Here is a 17448-nt window from a genome sequence, read left to right on the forward strand (position 1 = left end):
CTGGGATTATAGATGGGCGGCGTCCCATGGTTTACCTGTGCACTGGAGACTGGAACCCTGATCCTCAAGCTTGTGCTGCAAGTGTTTCACCACTAAGCCATCTTCCCAGTTCCCTCTTCACCCATCCCCTCTCCCCTCTCCCCCGCCCCACACTGTGCAGATAGATGTATGTTCTTTCACCTTGACCCACTCATCCTGTGAGGATCCTTCATCTTACCTGTGATCCCTCCTCCAAGAAACCCTTTCTCCATTCTGCTACCTCGACTTAGGTGTTCCTTGAGTGTTCACTAGCAAACACTGGGTATTTTTTACATCAGGTGTTTGTACTGGGCATTCAGATACAGTCCCATAGAAAGAGAGATGGGGCAGTGGTTGAGTTATGGAGCATGTACTTGTTCATGCAGAAGATCCAGCTTCAATTCCCAGCACCCATATAATAGCTCACAACTCTCTATAACTCCAGTTCCAGGGGACCCAATATCTTTTGCCCTGCAGGGCACTGAGTGTATGTGGTGCCAGCCATAGGTACACACAAAACACTCCCACACACCCCCACACACAAAATAATAAAATAAAAATTTTTTAAAAAGTTAGTATTCAAGGTGGAGAAGCTAAGATCTATCCACACCTTTTCAATTTACACAGAAATCCAACTAATGTCTATTTATCTATTTATTCATTTGTCTATTGAGAGACAAGGTCTAGCCCTAGCTGTCCTGGAACTCTCCATGTAGACCAGGCTGGCCTCAAACTCAAAGAGATTTGCCTCCTAAATGCTAGGACTACTGGAGTGTGGCACCACACCTGACTGGCCATTCCTCTTCAAGACTACACTGGTACTCTGAGTTCCTTGTCTCCTATCAGACTGCCTGGCATAAGCTATGTCTAACATTAATAAATGGATGGGTAAATGAAAGGCCTCCTCTTCAGCAATATATGAGCAATAAAAATATACCACCTAAGATTTTAATATGTAACAAAGTTTTCACTAGAAAGAAAAATCCTGAAGAAATGGATTGACAGTTAAAAGCACTACTTGCTCCTGCAGAGGACCTGGGTTAGACCAGCATTACTGAGTGACTCGCACCATCCCTAACTCCACCTCCAGGGATCCGACTCCCTCTTCTGACCTCCTTGGATATCAGGCATGCAGTGCACATATAAGCAAAACAGTCTGTTGAGGATTGGTTCCAATGCTTTGAATTAAGTTGCCCCCAAAAAATTGGGAATCTGCGTGTCCAAACACTGAAGGTCCTTGCCCCCAATTGGTTTTTGATCGATCAATACAGAGCCAACGGCCAATGGTTGGGAAGATACACTGAGGCAGGACCTTTAGATTTGCATATGTGAGGATCTGGTAGAGAGGAGGACAGAGAATCCCCATGACTGGGGGGAGAAGGATGGGACCTAAGAGCTGCCGGAGAGAAAGCCAACAGCCACATAAGAATTCAGGTAAGTGGCTACTGCCCACTTCCCTGATTGGGGGTGGGATAGCAAGGAAAGGTTTAGGAGTCTCGGGAGTACAGGAGGGGAATGTTTGCTAGCAGGGGAAGGTTTAAGAGTGCCCCGCCTTTGAGCTAGTCACAGCATGTTAACAATTAACTGGTGTGTGTGTGTGTGTGTGTGTGTGTGTGTGTGTGTGTGTGTGTCTTTCATTTGAGAATCCAGGGTGCAGGCATGCGACTCACCAGGAGCCAAAGCAGGGTAGCCAATTATCCTACAACACTCATACACATAAAATAAGATAAAATAAAATAAAAGATAAAATGTATTAATTAGCCAGATCTGGATGCTTAGGTAAGAGACGTCCAGGACTCTCAGCCATTGTGATGGTGGTGAGTGAACAGAGGGGAAGATGGACTCCCACATGGCTTTGCCAGGCTTCAGGTAGACCAGTTTGATGGTTACTCACCTATCTCTCAAGCAGCTGGCACCTCAGGGAGTCTCTCCTGCCTTCTATTCCCTCACCCATCCGTGCTATCCCAGCCTGCATAGTCTCTGTGGGCGTGCTGTCTCTGATACAGTTACTGGCCCTAGCAGCTGGGGAAGTGGCTCAGTTACTGAAGGGCTTTCCCCCAAAGCCTGCCCAAAATCCACAGAAAGACACCAGGTGCGATGGCTCAGGACGCTTGTAATCCCAGTGTTGAGGGTGTGGGCTTCAGTGCCCAGCGTTCACAGGGAGGGGCCCATAACTATCTGGGGCTCCAGTTCCAGGGCATCCAATGCCCTCTTCTGGCCTCCATTTGTCACACGCACGTGTGCGCGCGCGTGTGTGCACACACAAACACACACACAGACACACAGATATACACATATATGTATATATAAGTTATATAAGTATATATAAGATATATAAATATATAGAGATAGACAGCTCCTGAGAAACAACACAAGAGATTGACCTCTGACCTTCATGATCATACAAAAATACACACGCACACACACACACACACACACACACATATTCTTATAGAGATAGCTCCTGAGAAATAACACAAGAGATTGACCTCTGACCTCTGTAACCATACACACACACACACACACACACACACACACGCACACGCACACGCACACACACACACACCATGTGTATCTTCATATCATGCACTCACATGGACACACACAAATAAACTTCTAGTATAAACACGGAGCATTGAAACAGGTTGTCTCTGCCTGCTGCCTTGGCCTAATTATTGTGTTCCAGGCACCAATTACCAAAGCCTAGAAAGTCTTCCTTCTAATCTTAGTCTCTGATAGCTGAAGTAAACAACTTTTTATTCCTTCTGAAATTTTCACTCTGAATAAAAAAACAGGGGAAAAAAGTCACACTATCACTTGGCACTGCTGTTGTTTTGCGTTGACATGGTGGAATTCTGCACTAATAAGCTGCCTAGAGAGGAAGCCTAAAGACAGAGGTGGAGTTCAGCACAGAGCCTAGTTTAGCAAGCAAGGCACTGGTTCAACCCACCCGCTCCCACTCCCGCACCCACACCCACTCCCACATCCTCACCCGCTGCCATACCTGCACCCGCTCCCACACTTGCACCTGCACCCGCTCCCTCACCCGCACCCGCTCCCGTACCTGCACCCGCTCCTGCTCCCGCTCCCGCTCCCACACCTACACCCGCTCCCACATCCTCACCCGCTCCCACACCCACACCCGCACCCGCTCCCACACCCACACCCGCTCCCACATCCTCACCCGCTGCTGTACCTGAACCCGCTCCTGCTCCCGCTCCCGCTCCCGCTCCCACACCCGCACCGGCACCTGCTCCCTCACCCGCACCTGGACCAAAAGAAAGAAAGGAGCCTACATTGTATGTTGACCCAAAGAGAAATTGACTGTAGGTATTTCCTGTCTCTCTGTAGCAAATCTCATGTAGAAAACGGTGTTTTAAATTCTTGAAGAAGAAGAAAGGGGACTTTTCAAAGACTCCCGTGCTTTTCTTGACATTGAGTGTTTATTTTTGCATTGTAATTAATATTTTTCATGTTGAGAATGTCTTTGAAAAAGTCAATTAACACGTTACTTATTGATCTTAATTATGAAAATCTAAACATGACCCCCCTCCCCAAGAAACCAAGAACCCGTAGTTGTGATTCTTTGTAATTGCTACCTGATTGAAGTCTTTGACGTCTGGTTACATAGGTAGACATAAGAGAAGGTTTATGGTAGAGAATTGTGAAGGGGTAGATCTTTGGAGCAGCCTTCAAACAAAGGAGACAAATAACTTGAAAAGCTTCTAGAAAGGCATTTTACTGTACGAGAGTTTTTGTTCCTAAAAAGAAGACCTACTTTAGCTCCCTGGGGAGGGGATCTGTGGTTGAAAGAATGAACTTGGAGAGCTGAGACTGTACCTCAGTGAGGAGGGCCCTGCCTAGCATGAGTGAGGCCCTGGGTTTGACCCCCATGCAGGCAAAGAAAACACACCTAGTGGTATCAAATCTAGACTCCTCTTTGCTGTGAAGTTGAGCGAGGGACTTAATGCTGCCTTTTCTTTCCTAATAAAGGGGGTCGTTTTAATCAGTGTTCTGTTGCTGTGAAGAAACACCATGACCACAGCAACTCTTATAAAGGAAAGCATCTGGTTGGGGCTGGCTTACAGTTTCAGAGTTTGGTCCATCACTGTCATGGTGGGGAGCACAGTGACACACAGGCAGACATGGTGCTGCAGAAGTTGAGAGTTCTACATCTGATCCACAGAAAGCAGGAAGAGAGAAAGAATCTAGGCTTGGTTTGAACATTTAAAACCCCAAAGCCCGCCTCCAATGTATGCTTCCTCCAATAAGGCCACACCTCCTAATCCCTGTCAAGTGTTGCCACTCCCTAATGATCAAACATTCAAACCCATGAGCCGGTGGGGCCATTCCTATTCAAACCAGCACCGGGAGGGCTGGCAGAAGGAATCCCCTGAATAGCCAGGAGAGGAGAAATGAAGGAATTCAAACACAGGTAGCGCTTCACATCACTTCTGGTACAACTCCCCTCTTAAATCCCACTCTAACCTGGGGCTGCCATGACAGGGCTCCCCTGGCTGTGCTCCCCTGGCTGTGTTCATCTGAGCTGTGACTGACTTTGGGCCACTGAAAACATTGAGCAGCAATGGACTTTGTGTTGCAACTGAAGATGTTTGTCCCCACGCACACAGCTGGAAGAGGCCGGCTGGGAGTTGCAAACAGTCACTTTCTGAAACTCAGCCCAGAAGCTTCCCCAGAGCAAACCACTTCCTTTCCAAACTCAAACGATAAACATTTACAGAGAGCCAGAATGTAGCTCCGGATAAGGACATGCCCAGGCACCTGGCTTTATCAGATCTCAAATCCCTGAGAGGACCACCTAGAAATCAATCTTAAACTATTCGAAGCTGTCAGTTGTGGGAACATCAAAACTTTTAAGCCTTTATCCTTACTAAACATTGTAATCTCTAAGACAACGGGATAAGGAAAGAGGCCGTGCTCTATATTAAAAAGGCTTTAAAATAAAGTCGATCTTGCACCAGTCCTGAGGGGGTTAGACCATGTCTTTACTTCTTGTGCTGGAAAGAGACGATGTTGAACTTGGGCTACTGTATTCTCAGAGCTCCAATAGCCTGTGGCCTTATAAAGTAATGTAAATCTTGGATGTATAGGACAGGCAACAGAAAGCAATTCTAGAAACATAAACAGGAAAGGACCTCATGTAAGGACATGACCAGCGTTATAAACTGACAATGTGACCGCTCCGTGGTATGAGAGGTTTTATTGTAGATACAGCCAGAGGCATCTGATAGAATCCAGGGAGAGAGAGAATTAGACTGAACGTGTCCAGCAGACCGGGCATGGCCAGGGCTGTCTTGGAGAGAGGGGAGTAGGGGATCAAGACTAGAGAAAGAATAAGAATAGCTGGGTTATAAGGAGGGTGACTACTTAGGGGAGGGAAGAGTCAGAAGACTGGCATAGGGGTTTTGAGGATGTATAACAAGTCCTTGTAGTAGGGACTGAGGAAGCCCGGATGCTAACATGGACCTTAATATGCTGGCAAGTGCCACAGGTATATGCTAATTGGAGAGGTAACTGCCAGAGGTAAAAAAAATGATTCCTTTTGGCACACGGGTTTCTGAGTCTGGAAAGGAGGTGGTTTGTTCTGGGGAAGCTTATGGGCTGTGTTCCTGAGGAATGCTAGCTTTTCTCTAACTGTCAGACTGTAGTCCAGGTCAAGCACATTTCTGGATATTTGGAGTGTGTTTTGGAGTTTAGGGAACTGGAGTTCCGTTGGACCTGACATCCAGGAGCTCATAGAGTCAGAGAGGCAAGGAGCACCAAGCTGGGAAATAAGGCCTCTTGGTGGGTGAGGAGAGAGCACTGGGCTGATCTGCTTCTGAGGTGAACAAGCTCCATTTTCCCACCTTTCTGTCAGTGCCTCCATAATTTGAAGTCCTGAGGCAGACAATCTTGTCCACCTATCTCTGGGTACCCTGGGCTGCTAGACAAGCAACCTTGACTCCTCACAGTCTTCTCAAGCATCGAGCAAGTGGGGAAAGCCTGGAGTGAGGCCACCTTAAAGGCGAGATCACCTGTTGTGTTGCTGTCACTGCCACATGCCCTTGTGACACATCTGATCACTTTCCTATGTGAAAGGAAACACATAGACTGTCTTCACAGATCACTTGAAATTACATGTGACTCTGGGTAGAGACAGTGACCCCAAACAGCACTGTCTTCAAACTAAAACATGGACTTCTACTACAGGATGCTGTACAGTGACACACGCCTGGAAAACAGTCAGCACTCTTGAAAGAGGGAGCCAGAGGTGCATCTCAATGCTTAACACGTGGTTAATATACCCAAAGTCTGGGTTCAATCCCCAGCATATGGTTTAAATCAGCCTCGCTCTGTGTAGTGGGTTAGTCCGATGCTAAATATTGGCCCTTAAGGCATGATTGCCCCAGGAACTAGAGACTCTGCACATACAATGTGACCTTGCTCTTTAATTTAAAACTACTGGTTAAATAAAGATGTCTATGGCCTACAGCTAGGCAGAATTGAGATAGGCTTGGGGTTTCTGGGCTTGGGGTTGGAGAAGGGGAGAAACAGGTGGAGAGAAGAGGAAGCTACCATGGGGCAGGTGCATTATAAAAATATGGTCAGAGGGCGAGCCAATGAGAGTTAAGAGCTGCCCAGATAGAACATGGTATATTATAAAATGGGGTTAGCCATGGGAAATAGCTTCTAAGAGCATAGAGGGCAGATATCTGTCCAGCTCTAGTGCTGATTAAGGCTTATTATAAATATAAAAGTTGTGTGTCTTTTATCCTATGATCAAAGGTGGGGTAGAAGCCCATGATTGAGATTAAATATATTCTACAACATCTCTCTCCACACTTTTGAGGACACTGAGGAGGAATATTCTCAGCAGTACCCAACAATTGTCTCCTCCTCTCTGCTTACACAGTCCTGTCTTTAACTGGTTATCAGTGCCCTCCCTTACTTGAGAATCAGGCCAACTCCTGATTGGTCTACTAGTCATATACCAGTGGGTCTTTAACACTCTGCCCTGAGGTGACTAGCTAGGAGTGAATGTGTGGCCCATGTCAGGTGCTCTGATAAGAGTAGGGACTGCTAAAGGCTTCTTTGTTCTTCCTTCTGCTTTTTTTCTCTTAAAAGTGTATGCATGAGTGTGTGTGTGTGTGTGTGTGTGTGTGTGTGTGTGTGTGTGTGTGTATGATTGTGTGGGAGTGTTCACATCTGCATGTACATGTGAAGACTAGAGTAGGATGTTGGGTACCTTCTGTTCCTTGTCAGCTTATTGCCTTGAGGCAAGGTCTAGCACTGTCTAGCACTCAGAAAGAAGTGAGCACTCCACATTAATTAAAACAATAATCTCATCATCGAGAGGTTTCAGGTGGAGCCTTCCATAATTTGAAGATGGAAGTATCAAGTGATAACCAACAAAACTATATTCTTCCAGTAAGTAGTATTATCTGCTCACCCTCTCCAGTAACAGTTATAATTCTCAGGCGTCAAAATGTGGAGGGAGGGAGGGAGGGAGAGAGAGAGAGAGAGAGAGAGAGAGAGAGAGAGAGAGAGAGAGAGAGTTATAAATGTATATGAACAAATGTGTATATGTGCATGTATATGGAAGGATAGAGGCCGGGGTTGATGCTGGTGTCTTCCTCAATTTCTCTCTTCCTCATGTATTATCCACTGAGCCATCTCTCCAGTCATGATTAATTTTGGAGTGTTGTTTTCTTGCCTGCCTGATCATGCATGCTACATTTTTCCTTCATTTCACAGGAACTGCGAGACCAACCATTCTACTAACATACATAATTCCCAGTGCATAAGAATAAAATTCATGGAGGAATTTTTTAAAGTATCCTTCAGATCAGTAGTTCTCAATCTGTGGGCTACACCCCCCTTTGATGACTGTATAGTAGATATCTGACATACTAGGCATTTATATTACGATGCATAAAAGTAGCAAAGTTACAGTTATGGTGTGGGGTCGTCAGGGCATGAGGAGCTGTATTAAAGGGTCACAGCATTAGGAAGGTTGAGAACTACTGGTTTAGATACTTTAAAATCATTTAGAACTCCGAGTTTATCTGATATCATGTCATATTTAGATGTTTTTGCTTGACAGGTAAGAGTTTATTAGATCATTATTAAGTTAAAATAAATAAATAAACCACAAAATCTTGGCAGGCAGACTAGAGTCGGAATCTGGAAATATCTTCCCTGTCCTCAGATCATAGCCAGATTTTTCAAATGCAAGCATGCATTTCACGTCCTTATCCTGAGGTTGCCATCTGTCCGGGTTAGTTTTCTGTCAACTTGACACAAGTTGGAGTTGTCTGAGTTGAAAAAATGCCTCCATCTGATTGGCTTGTAGACAAGTCTGAGCATTGTCTTGATTAATGACTGATGTGACAGGGTCCAGCTCAGTGAGGTCAGAGCCACCATTGAGCAGGTGGTCCTTAGTGGTGTAAGAAAACAGGCTGAGCAAGCCAGTCAGCACCATTCTCCACCGTCTCTGTTTCAGTTCCTGCCCTGAGTTCCTGCCCTGATTTCCCTTCACAATGGACAGCAACTGTGAGCTGCACTGGCTGGTTTCATTGTAGCATTTCAAGTATAATTTGTTTCTGTTGATCTTCTTCCCTCCATTCTTCCACAGCCTTTTGGAGCCATCCACCTCGGTAGCATCGTTTATTCTGTCAGGACACAGCCCCCCCTTATTGGCCTGTGGAGTACCCTATCCTCCCTTCCTCAGCATCTCTTTTCTTCTACTCTTGTGGTCCCCTTGGTCCAGTATCACACCATGCACCCCTCACACATACATGCATTCAATCATTAACAGATTCCTTGTGAGACAAAAACAGTATTTGTCTTCCTGGATCTGGGTTAGCTCAGTTAATGCATTTTCAGATCTATCGATTTTCCTGCAATTTTTAAATTTCTTTATGGCTGAGTATAATTCCATAGGATGAATTCTTACGTACAGAACCCACCATCTTGTTTATTAAAGAACATCGTCAATATCATGTTAGCAAATCCTGGTGAGTAAATCTGCAATCCTATTCCCTTCCAAGTAAGCATTTAATGAAGTTACAACTAATATTTATCACCAGGCAGGGTGTAAATAAGGATCAAACCAGGAAGATGAGTCTCTGCTGCTGGGACTCAGAAGCTGGAGTGTGGCTGCCCCTCTCAGGCTGGAGAAGAAACAGACATAAATACATATCTGTGACACTGTGGCACATGAAAATAAGAGGACTAAATTCTAGAGAAGACACATACACACATACATGTGTACACACACAACATTATTCTAAAGTTCCCAAGTCAAGCAGGACACAGAGTGTTTCTAACGATGAAGAAAAAGGAATGTTAGCAACCAGAAAAAAGATCAGAAAAGAGAAGGTGATCTGAAGAGCTGCCTCACCCAGGAGTGACCCAAACTGAACTCAAGGCGAGGACAAAAGCACTGGCTTGGGAGGAAGGGCCACAGAATGTCTGGTTTCTTCTAGAAACCACCATAGGTAATGTTATTTCCTTCAGGCAGAAGCCTGCAGCTTCCCCATAATCATCCTCTCTCTCTCTCTCTCTCTCTCTCTCTCTCTCTCTCTCTCTCTCTCTCTCTCTCTCTCTCTCTCCTCTCTCTCTCTCTCTCTCTCCCCCGTGTGTGTGTGTGTGTGTGTGTGTGTGTGTGTGTGTGTGTGTGTGTGTGTGTGTGTGTGTGTGTGTGTGTGTGTGTGTGTGTGTGTGTGTGTGTGTGTGTGTGTGTGTGTGTGTGTGTGTGTGTGTGTGTGTGTGTGTGTGTGTGTGTGTGTGTGTGTGTGTGTGTGTGTGTGTGTGTGTGTGTGTGTGTGTGTGTGTGTGTGTGTGTGTGTGTGTGTGTGTGTGTGTGTGTGTGTGTGTGTGTGTGTGTGTGTGTGTGTGTGTGTGTGTGTGTGTGTGCGTGTGTGTGTGTGTGTGTGTGTGTGTGTGTGTGTGTGTGTGTGTGTGTGTGTGTGTGTGTGTGTGTGTGTGTGTGTGTGTGTGTGTGTGTGTGTGTGTGTGTGTGTGTGTGTGTGTGTGTGTGTGTGTGTGTGTGTGTGTGTGTGTGTGTGTGTGTGTGTGTGTGCACGCTCAAGCTGCATGCTGGATGGTTTTGTGTTCAGTTGACACAAGCTGGAGTCATCAGAGAGGAAGGAGACTCAGGTGAGGAAAGGCCTCCATGAGATCGAGCTGTAAGGCATTTTCTCAATAACTGATCATTGGGGGAGGGTTCAGCCCATTGTGGTTGGCGCCATCCCTAGGCTTGTGGTTCTATAAGAAAGCAGACTGAGCAAGTCACATGGAGCAAACCAGTAAGCAGCACCCCACCATGGCTTCTGCATCAGCTCCTACCCTGCTTCAATCCCTCTTCTGACTTCCTTTGATAATGAACAGTGCTGTGGAGGTATAAGCCAAATAAATCCTTTCCTCCACAACTTGCTTTTTGGTTATGGTTATTTCTTTTGTCAAGGCAATAGAAACCCTGAGACATTCTCTCTTTCATTAGAAAGGTGTTTGCCATGCTTCACTAACTCTCCCTCTATCCTCTCCTCCATCTGCCCCTCTTCCTGATCCTATAACTCCACCATGTCACTAGTGTCAGAGCCACTGTGGCAGCATCCCATTGAGGATGTTTCTTCTCTCCAACACACTCTTGACACAAAATTCAAGGTTAAAATACGTCAAGGCTAAGTTATAAGACAAGTCCATAGAATGAATCAAGTTTGGACCAGTTATAATGCATAACCCACTAAAGGCCAGGGTCAGTGTTATCCACAAGAAGCCATGAATTATGAAAGACTTTAAGGAGCACAGGCCGATTTTTTACTAGCACTAGTTGAGTGGAGCTGGGCACAGAACTGTCAGGCTCAGGGAGATGTTCAGAGCCAGTGATCAGGCAGCAATCACAGTCTGAAGTATCCTGTAAGATGAGTTCTACCAGCCCCTTGCTCTCCCAGAAGAGAAGCTCCCATGGTGGCCTTGGCTGTGGCTTCCTCTCTCAGGCAATCCTCCATCTGCCTTTCTCCCTTTTGCTAAAGTGCATGAGGAGGAACACAACTAGGCCAACTTGAGGAGGAAGGAAAATTCGAGACCTTCTTCTGTCTGAGCTTCCCAGGGAAAAGTGTCAGATGTCTCTGAAGAAGACATGAACTGACTACACATGGCTCGTGTCGGTCTCTCTCTCTCTCTCTCTCCCTCCCCCATTATAAATCCATGTCTTAGTCCTGTCTAACAAAAGTTAAAAAGAGAAAACATACTAACTTATTTAAATAAATTTTATATGGCCCCCAACAGCCTTCCAACAGCCTTATTTGAAAATAACCACCCAAAGAATGAGAAAGAGAGAGAGAGAGAGAGAGAGAGAGAGAGAGAGAGAGAGAGAGAGAGGGAATGCATGTGTGCACATGTGCACACAGAGGTCAATGGCAGGTGTTTCCCACTTTATCGTCATTTATATTGTGTGTGCGTATTTGTGTACACACATGCCACTGTGCACATTTAGAGGTCAGAGGACAACCTGAAGTGACAGTTTTCTTCTGCCACCATGTGGGTGCCAGGGATCAAACTCGTCTTCAGGCTCGATAGAAAGCACCCTTCCCTGCTCAGCCCTCCACCATGCTTTTTGAGACAGCATCACTCACTGAGTCTGGAGCTGGACATTTTGCTTAAGCAGCAATCCCCCACCACAGAGTCCATTTGTCTCCATTAGCCAGTGCTGGGTTGTAGCCTGCAATCAGCTTTTCTTGAATGAAGAGAATCAGAACTTGGGTCATCACGTTTATACAGCAAACACTTACCCACCGAGCCATCTCGCCAACCCAAGGCCCGAGTGTGGTAAAGAATAGAGGCTATGGCGGGGCAAAGCCTGGAAGCTCTAAGGATGACTGATGAGGATGGGACCTAGTGAGGCCTGTTCGTTCCGGTTCTAAGACTGGAACTGTCCTGAGTCTTTGGAGACAAGGATGCTGCTTGCTTATGCTGAGGGTTGAGAGAACCACCTGTCCCGTGGGGTCTGAGACTCTGTTTCTGAGGAAGGTCAGGAAAGGATTGCATCAAGGAGCTCAGGGTGGGGCCCTCACGCCTGCTATCCAGATACACAATTTTAGTCACATAATCATAACAGAAGGCCAGGTTCCATCGTAATTCTGGAAAATATGTTTTTATTTTTCAATATGAAGAGCTGGTCACACGTCTATGTGTTTTTCTTATTGAAACTGATGCCCAGGCTTTGTCCTGATATCCATGATGGCCTAAACAAATATGGGAGCCAAAGGCCTCGGAGGAGACATTTGCTATCGAATTTAAATACTCAAGGCATTTCATTTAAATCCTTTTTATTTCAATATCCTTGAAAGTTTTTTTTAAGTCTTATGCCAAAAGAGGCAAGATTTATAAATGTATGAATAAATACACAGGCCCTCTTAAGTAACCTGCCAAACATAAACATCATTTGTGCAGGAAAAACTATCCTGCACCTGCAACATGATCCAATGAGAGGATCTGCATCCATGGTCATTGGCTCCTCAGAATGAAGACCTGGGGTCCACGCTGCGTGGGATGGCGACGGTGGTGAAGGGGAGCACTCTCTTGCTCTCTCATGTCTTCCATGGCTCACACTCTCGTTCCCTTGATCTTGTGGGTCAGATAGACGCTCTCCTGTTCATTCTCTTCAGGGTCTGAGCCCCGCCATTCACCTATCAGTACTTCCTCCGCTGGACCCAAGCATTTACCAGTCCACTCAATCCAAAACAAAATTCTCATTAGTCGTCAAAGTCTTTAGTCCAGATTGTCCAAGGATAGCCTGAAAGGTTTTTTTAATGAAAACAAATATTATTTACATAAATAGTTTTTAAAGTTTTGTCTAAATTAGAATTGGTGGAGAATAATTTCAAATCATTCACTTCAAATGCTGATTCTTATAATACTCTTCTGTCAGTGACTAGGTCCTCTATCCACAACTATGTCATACAATGATGTCCTTCTCTATCCCTACCAGGACGCATTGGAGCGATGAGATCCTTGCAAGCACGGGACAGAAGAAACCCAGAGGCTCCCCTTGCTCTGCTACCCCAGGACCTTTGGCTTCTTTTCAATGGAAGCGTAAGAGTTGGTACAGGTCTTGCTGTTATGACAGCCCACGGTAACAGTGGGACAGCAGTGGGATGACTCTTCCACTTCCTATGTTTATTGAGGATCTAGCAAACGCTAGACACCTTGTCTTCATGGTGTCTCCATGGTAAGCGCTTCTAGACCCTGTTACTTTACATTCGCTACTTTACATACAGTTTCCCTAACTGCCCCGCTAACTTCCTTGTTACTTTTGCCAGCCAGTAGAGTTCTTGACACAAAGTCCATGTTTGGGGTGAATGGCCAAATTGGATCATGTTTATCTGTGAACTTGAACAGTCCCTGCATGAGAACCAACACTGGAGGTATCAGACATAGCTCAGGAAAATTTCCTTGGTGCACTCATTAATCAAACCTAGAAATTTCTAGTCAACAGCAAACCCTGAAAGCACTAACACCGCCCCCACCCCCACGCCCCGCCCCCGGCTTTCCTCTGGAACATGAAGGGATCATATCACTAGGTTTCCACTTTGCATAAGGACCATTTGGGCTGGATCTTCAACTACATCTCCAGATCTGCTCTCTGCTTCCTTCTATCCACTTACTGCCCTGCCAGAAGGCTATACAAGCCACCTCAGCTTGGCTTAGTGTGTCTATACCTGACTGGCCATGGCCAATGGAGAACTCTGGCACAGCTGAGAAAGGGAAGGCCAGGGAGTTTGATTTTTATTCTCTTCGGGGCAACCAAAGGCTATGGAAGCCTTTGAGGTCAAACTTCTTATCAGACAGTTCTTCCCGCACAAACATATTCTCCTCCTCCAGAATTTCCACGTTTTGGCTTAATAGTCCCTTTATCAAACTCTCCTTGACTTACTCAATTTGAGTAAAATACCAGTTTCCAGCTAGAACCTGGACTGATAATGTCTCAAGCACTATGAGTTTGTGACACAGCCAGCCATGATAATGCACAGTGGGAGGTCTCCAGAAATGCTACTTTCCCTCTCCCTTCCTGACTATATGTCATGCCAGCCTCTCACTACATCTTTGCTGAGTGAATGAGAAGCACCTCTTAGACACTTCTGAGCATCAATTTAGGTTAGAATGTATCAAGTCAAGGCACATTCATCTAGACTCTCCAATGTTAAATTTAAAGTTTTACTTCAGTGACCAGGCAGCTGAGTTCAACGGAATAAATCTCATGCTCCCCTTTCTCCTGCTCTGACTTGTGGCTCGACTCCAATACAAGGGATGCCAAGGGATGAGCTGACATTTCAGGGACAGCTGAACAGACTGAGAGATTAGTCTGATAGACTGAGAGATTAGTCCGCTGATCCTTCCTAAATCTTGAAGAAAATAGGCTCTTTAGCTTCTGTCACCCAATTCCAGTGGGCTGGCTTCTCAAGTTTATCATATCTGTGTTCTCCACCCAGACAGAAGTGCTGATGTGGGTCAACCGGAGTTCCCTGAATCCATCCAGGTTTCTAATGCACAAGTTAAACAGTCAATAGGGTTGAGCATCACTCACCATGTGTACTGATCTTGCTGGTGCACAGCAGAAGTGACTTCAAGCTCTGGTATTGGGGGAAGCGCTTCCTTGACCCGCACTAAGGGAAACCTTTGAGTGGACTCTACAGTTCAAGACAGAGAGCTGTGTCAGTCAGTAGCAAGGCAAAAGGAACTTGTAATGTGGAAGACAACCCTGTCCTTCATCTAAAAGGGGCTTGGGCAGTTTCTATCCCTCGTTCGATTTCTTTCCAATGGTTCTAACACCTTTAACCTGCTTCACTCAATATGTGTCTGTGCCTTCATTTCTCCCTTCACCTTCTCACCCTGTTTCCTGAGACTGAGAACTGAAACCCTGCTAAGTTGCCATTAAAGGTAGCATTTGTTCACCATTTAGTCCTTTCAAGGGGAAGATGACAAAATTTCCCCACCCAACAGGGTCAAATGAGATCTGAAACACAGTCTTTGTATGAGCCTGGAGCCCCGTGTCCCCATTACCTCCTCAAAAAACCCCACTTGGGCCCTGAGCATCCTTTGATTTTATTTCATGGTCAGTAAATACCAACCACATCTAGGGTACCACTTCTGTCAGTTCACAGACGCTGAGATTAGCTTCTATTACTGGGTGAAGATGAAGTATTTTACAGATGTAATCAGCATCCCAGACTGCTTAGCTCTGAGCTGAGGAAAAGGGAGATTATTTTGAGTGGATCTGATCCTGACTTATTAATGAAGCTCTCCAAAGAGACCAGGTTCCCCCCAAGATCAGAGAGACTCTAGCTGCCTCAAAGAAGCAGACAGTCATGTGGGACTGTAGGTGCTATGCAGGAGCTGTGACTGGCCTTTGGTATGCAGCCAGCAAGAAGCCAAGTCCTCAATAGATCATAGCAAGGAAGTAAGGCAGGAATTTGGAAGCAGGACTTCTGAACGAGAATGTAGCATTGACCGACCTTTTATTTCAGCTTTGGTTGTCTCTGAGCTAAGCCATCCCCAGATAAGGAGTGCTCGAACTTCCAACTCAAAGAAGCAGAGATTACCAGCATGTATTGTGTGAAGCCACTGTTTGGGGTAATTGGTTATACCACAGAAACTAACATAGCGATTAATAGTGTGTCAGCCTGAACTTCACCAGAGGCAATGATTAAAACTCAGGTTCTTGGGGTCTGTATAAGATCTATTAGATTTGAACCACCCTTGCCAGAAGCCTGGGAACCTGCATGTTCTAGACTTCCGAACTGACTTGGGTGTACATGAAAGTTTTCAGAATAAATTTTCTGGGCAAATAATTACTTAGACATCCCTTGACAAGACATCTTGGGCGGTCTTCTGCAATTTGAGATTTGAAGACTGCTCTTAAAGGTTATATCAAAGAAGCCTACCCATAAAATGAAATAATTATCAAGGAGAATTAATAAAGTTCTTCTGTCTGGAGAGCCAGGCTGTTCATCGTCAGCTTGTGGATTCAGTCTACAGACGTTTTACAGCACAGAATAACCACGGTGTAGTATCAAAAGCTATTACCTGTCAAAATAATGGCTGGACTGGAATATTCTCTAGTGTTACGATAACTTTGGCTTCTCCTAGTATCCAAAGACATGAAACTCATATGCTAATTGCAAAAGCTCTAAGAATTGATTTTTACAAGCACCCAAAGTCAAATGTGTGTCATTAATACCTTCTTCAGCACAGCCAAGACAAGTGAGTTTCTTTTCCTTCCACACTACACTGGGAAATAGAGTTTCTTTCAAACATTCTGAATTCCCCAATGCTTGGCTGTCAGGAGTATTTGAAAACATCAAAAATGTCTTTTCAAGAATTTGTCAATTCTCCCTCCCAACATTTGACATTTTTTCAGGAAGCTCCAAAGAGCTTTTAAAAATTAAAAAGTACCCCAGCGTGGATTTCAACCTGACTGAATCTCACAAACAGGACAGATTTCCAGCAGCAGAATAAAGCCTTATCACACTGTCCGTGACAATGTCCAGGCTGCCCTACAGTGATTTCTATCACTGTTCAAAGACATTTTGTATCTAGGGCATCTGGGGTCTAACCTCATCTCACCCTTCCAGTGTCATTTTGTGTTCTCACCATGTAACCTGCAAGAGGTTTTCACATCACTTTGCTCCTAGTGGGTTTTCTGTCCAAGATCAGTTCATCTCCCACAGGGGAACCATATCTCGCCTTGTGCTTGGGAAGCCTGCTTTTCTCATCAATTCTTTCATGTGCTTGTCTCCCAACTACTTGTTCAGTATACATGTATATGTATATGTGAATATGTATGTATATACTCTATACATATATATCTATACATATATATTCTATACATATAAAATCTATACATATATGAAATGGGTTTTGGAGTGGGTACTTGTATATGTGCAGGTGCATGGATGTGCATGTACAAGTAAACATGTGTATATGCATGTAGAAGCCAGAGGCACCATTTCTTCTCAGGCCCTGCCCTCCCTCCTTGTGCTGCTGTTTTGAAACAGGGTCTGTCACTGGCCCCGGGGGCTCACCCAAGTAGGCCAGGCTCCCTGGCCAGTGGGCCTCAGAGATCTGTCCGTCTCTGTCACCACTGCTGACCCTTTAAAAAAGAAAAAAGATCCTGACTATTCTTGAATTCAGGTCCTCCTACTTGCAAACAACTGACTGACTTAATTTTGTTGTAATTACTTATTTGTCTTGGAAAACGTTGGTTAGGCCCAGATCATCAGACAAAGCCAGTGTTGGAAAGGGGATGCACACAGTGGGTAGCAATGGAGGCAGAGCCCATCTGGGCAAAGATGGGGGACGTGTTCGGAGCATGTTTTCTGCAGTCCCTTCTTTCAGAGATGGTATAAATGGCTGTCACATAAAGAT

General features: G+C 45.3%; 1 protein-coding gene across 2 annotated transcripts in view; it reads right to left on the reverse strand.

Annotated features, from left to right (window-relative positions):
* Positions 1 to 12159: 12159 nt before the first annotated feature.
* Positions 12160 to 17448, reverse strand: part of Tmem156 (transmembrane protein 156) — a 28300-nt gene continuing 23011 nt past the window's right edge. The window contains exons 6-7 of one of the 2 annotated variants that reach the window (XM_032916461.1): positions 14609 to 14711; positions 12334 to 12817 (exon numbers count right to left, since the gene is read on the reverse strand). In XM_032916461.1, coding sequence (XP_032772352.1) covers positions 12793 to 12817; positions 14609 to 14711 — 128 coding nt within the window. In that variant the 3' untranslated portion in view covers positions 12334 to 12792. Of the gene's footprint in view, positions 12818 to 14608; positions 14712 to 17448 lie in introns of both variants that reach the window. The other variant, XM_032916462.1, reaches the window with a different exon arrangement.

Source organism: Rattus rattus, chromosome 11 (genome assembly GCF_011064425.1).
Source record: "Rattus rattus isolate New Zealand chromosome 11, Rrattus_CSIRO_v1, whole genome shotgun sequence".
Classification (NCBI taxonomy): domain Eukaryota; kingdom Metazoa; phylum Chordata; class Mammalia; order Rodentia; family Muridae; genus Rattus; species Rattus rattus.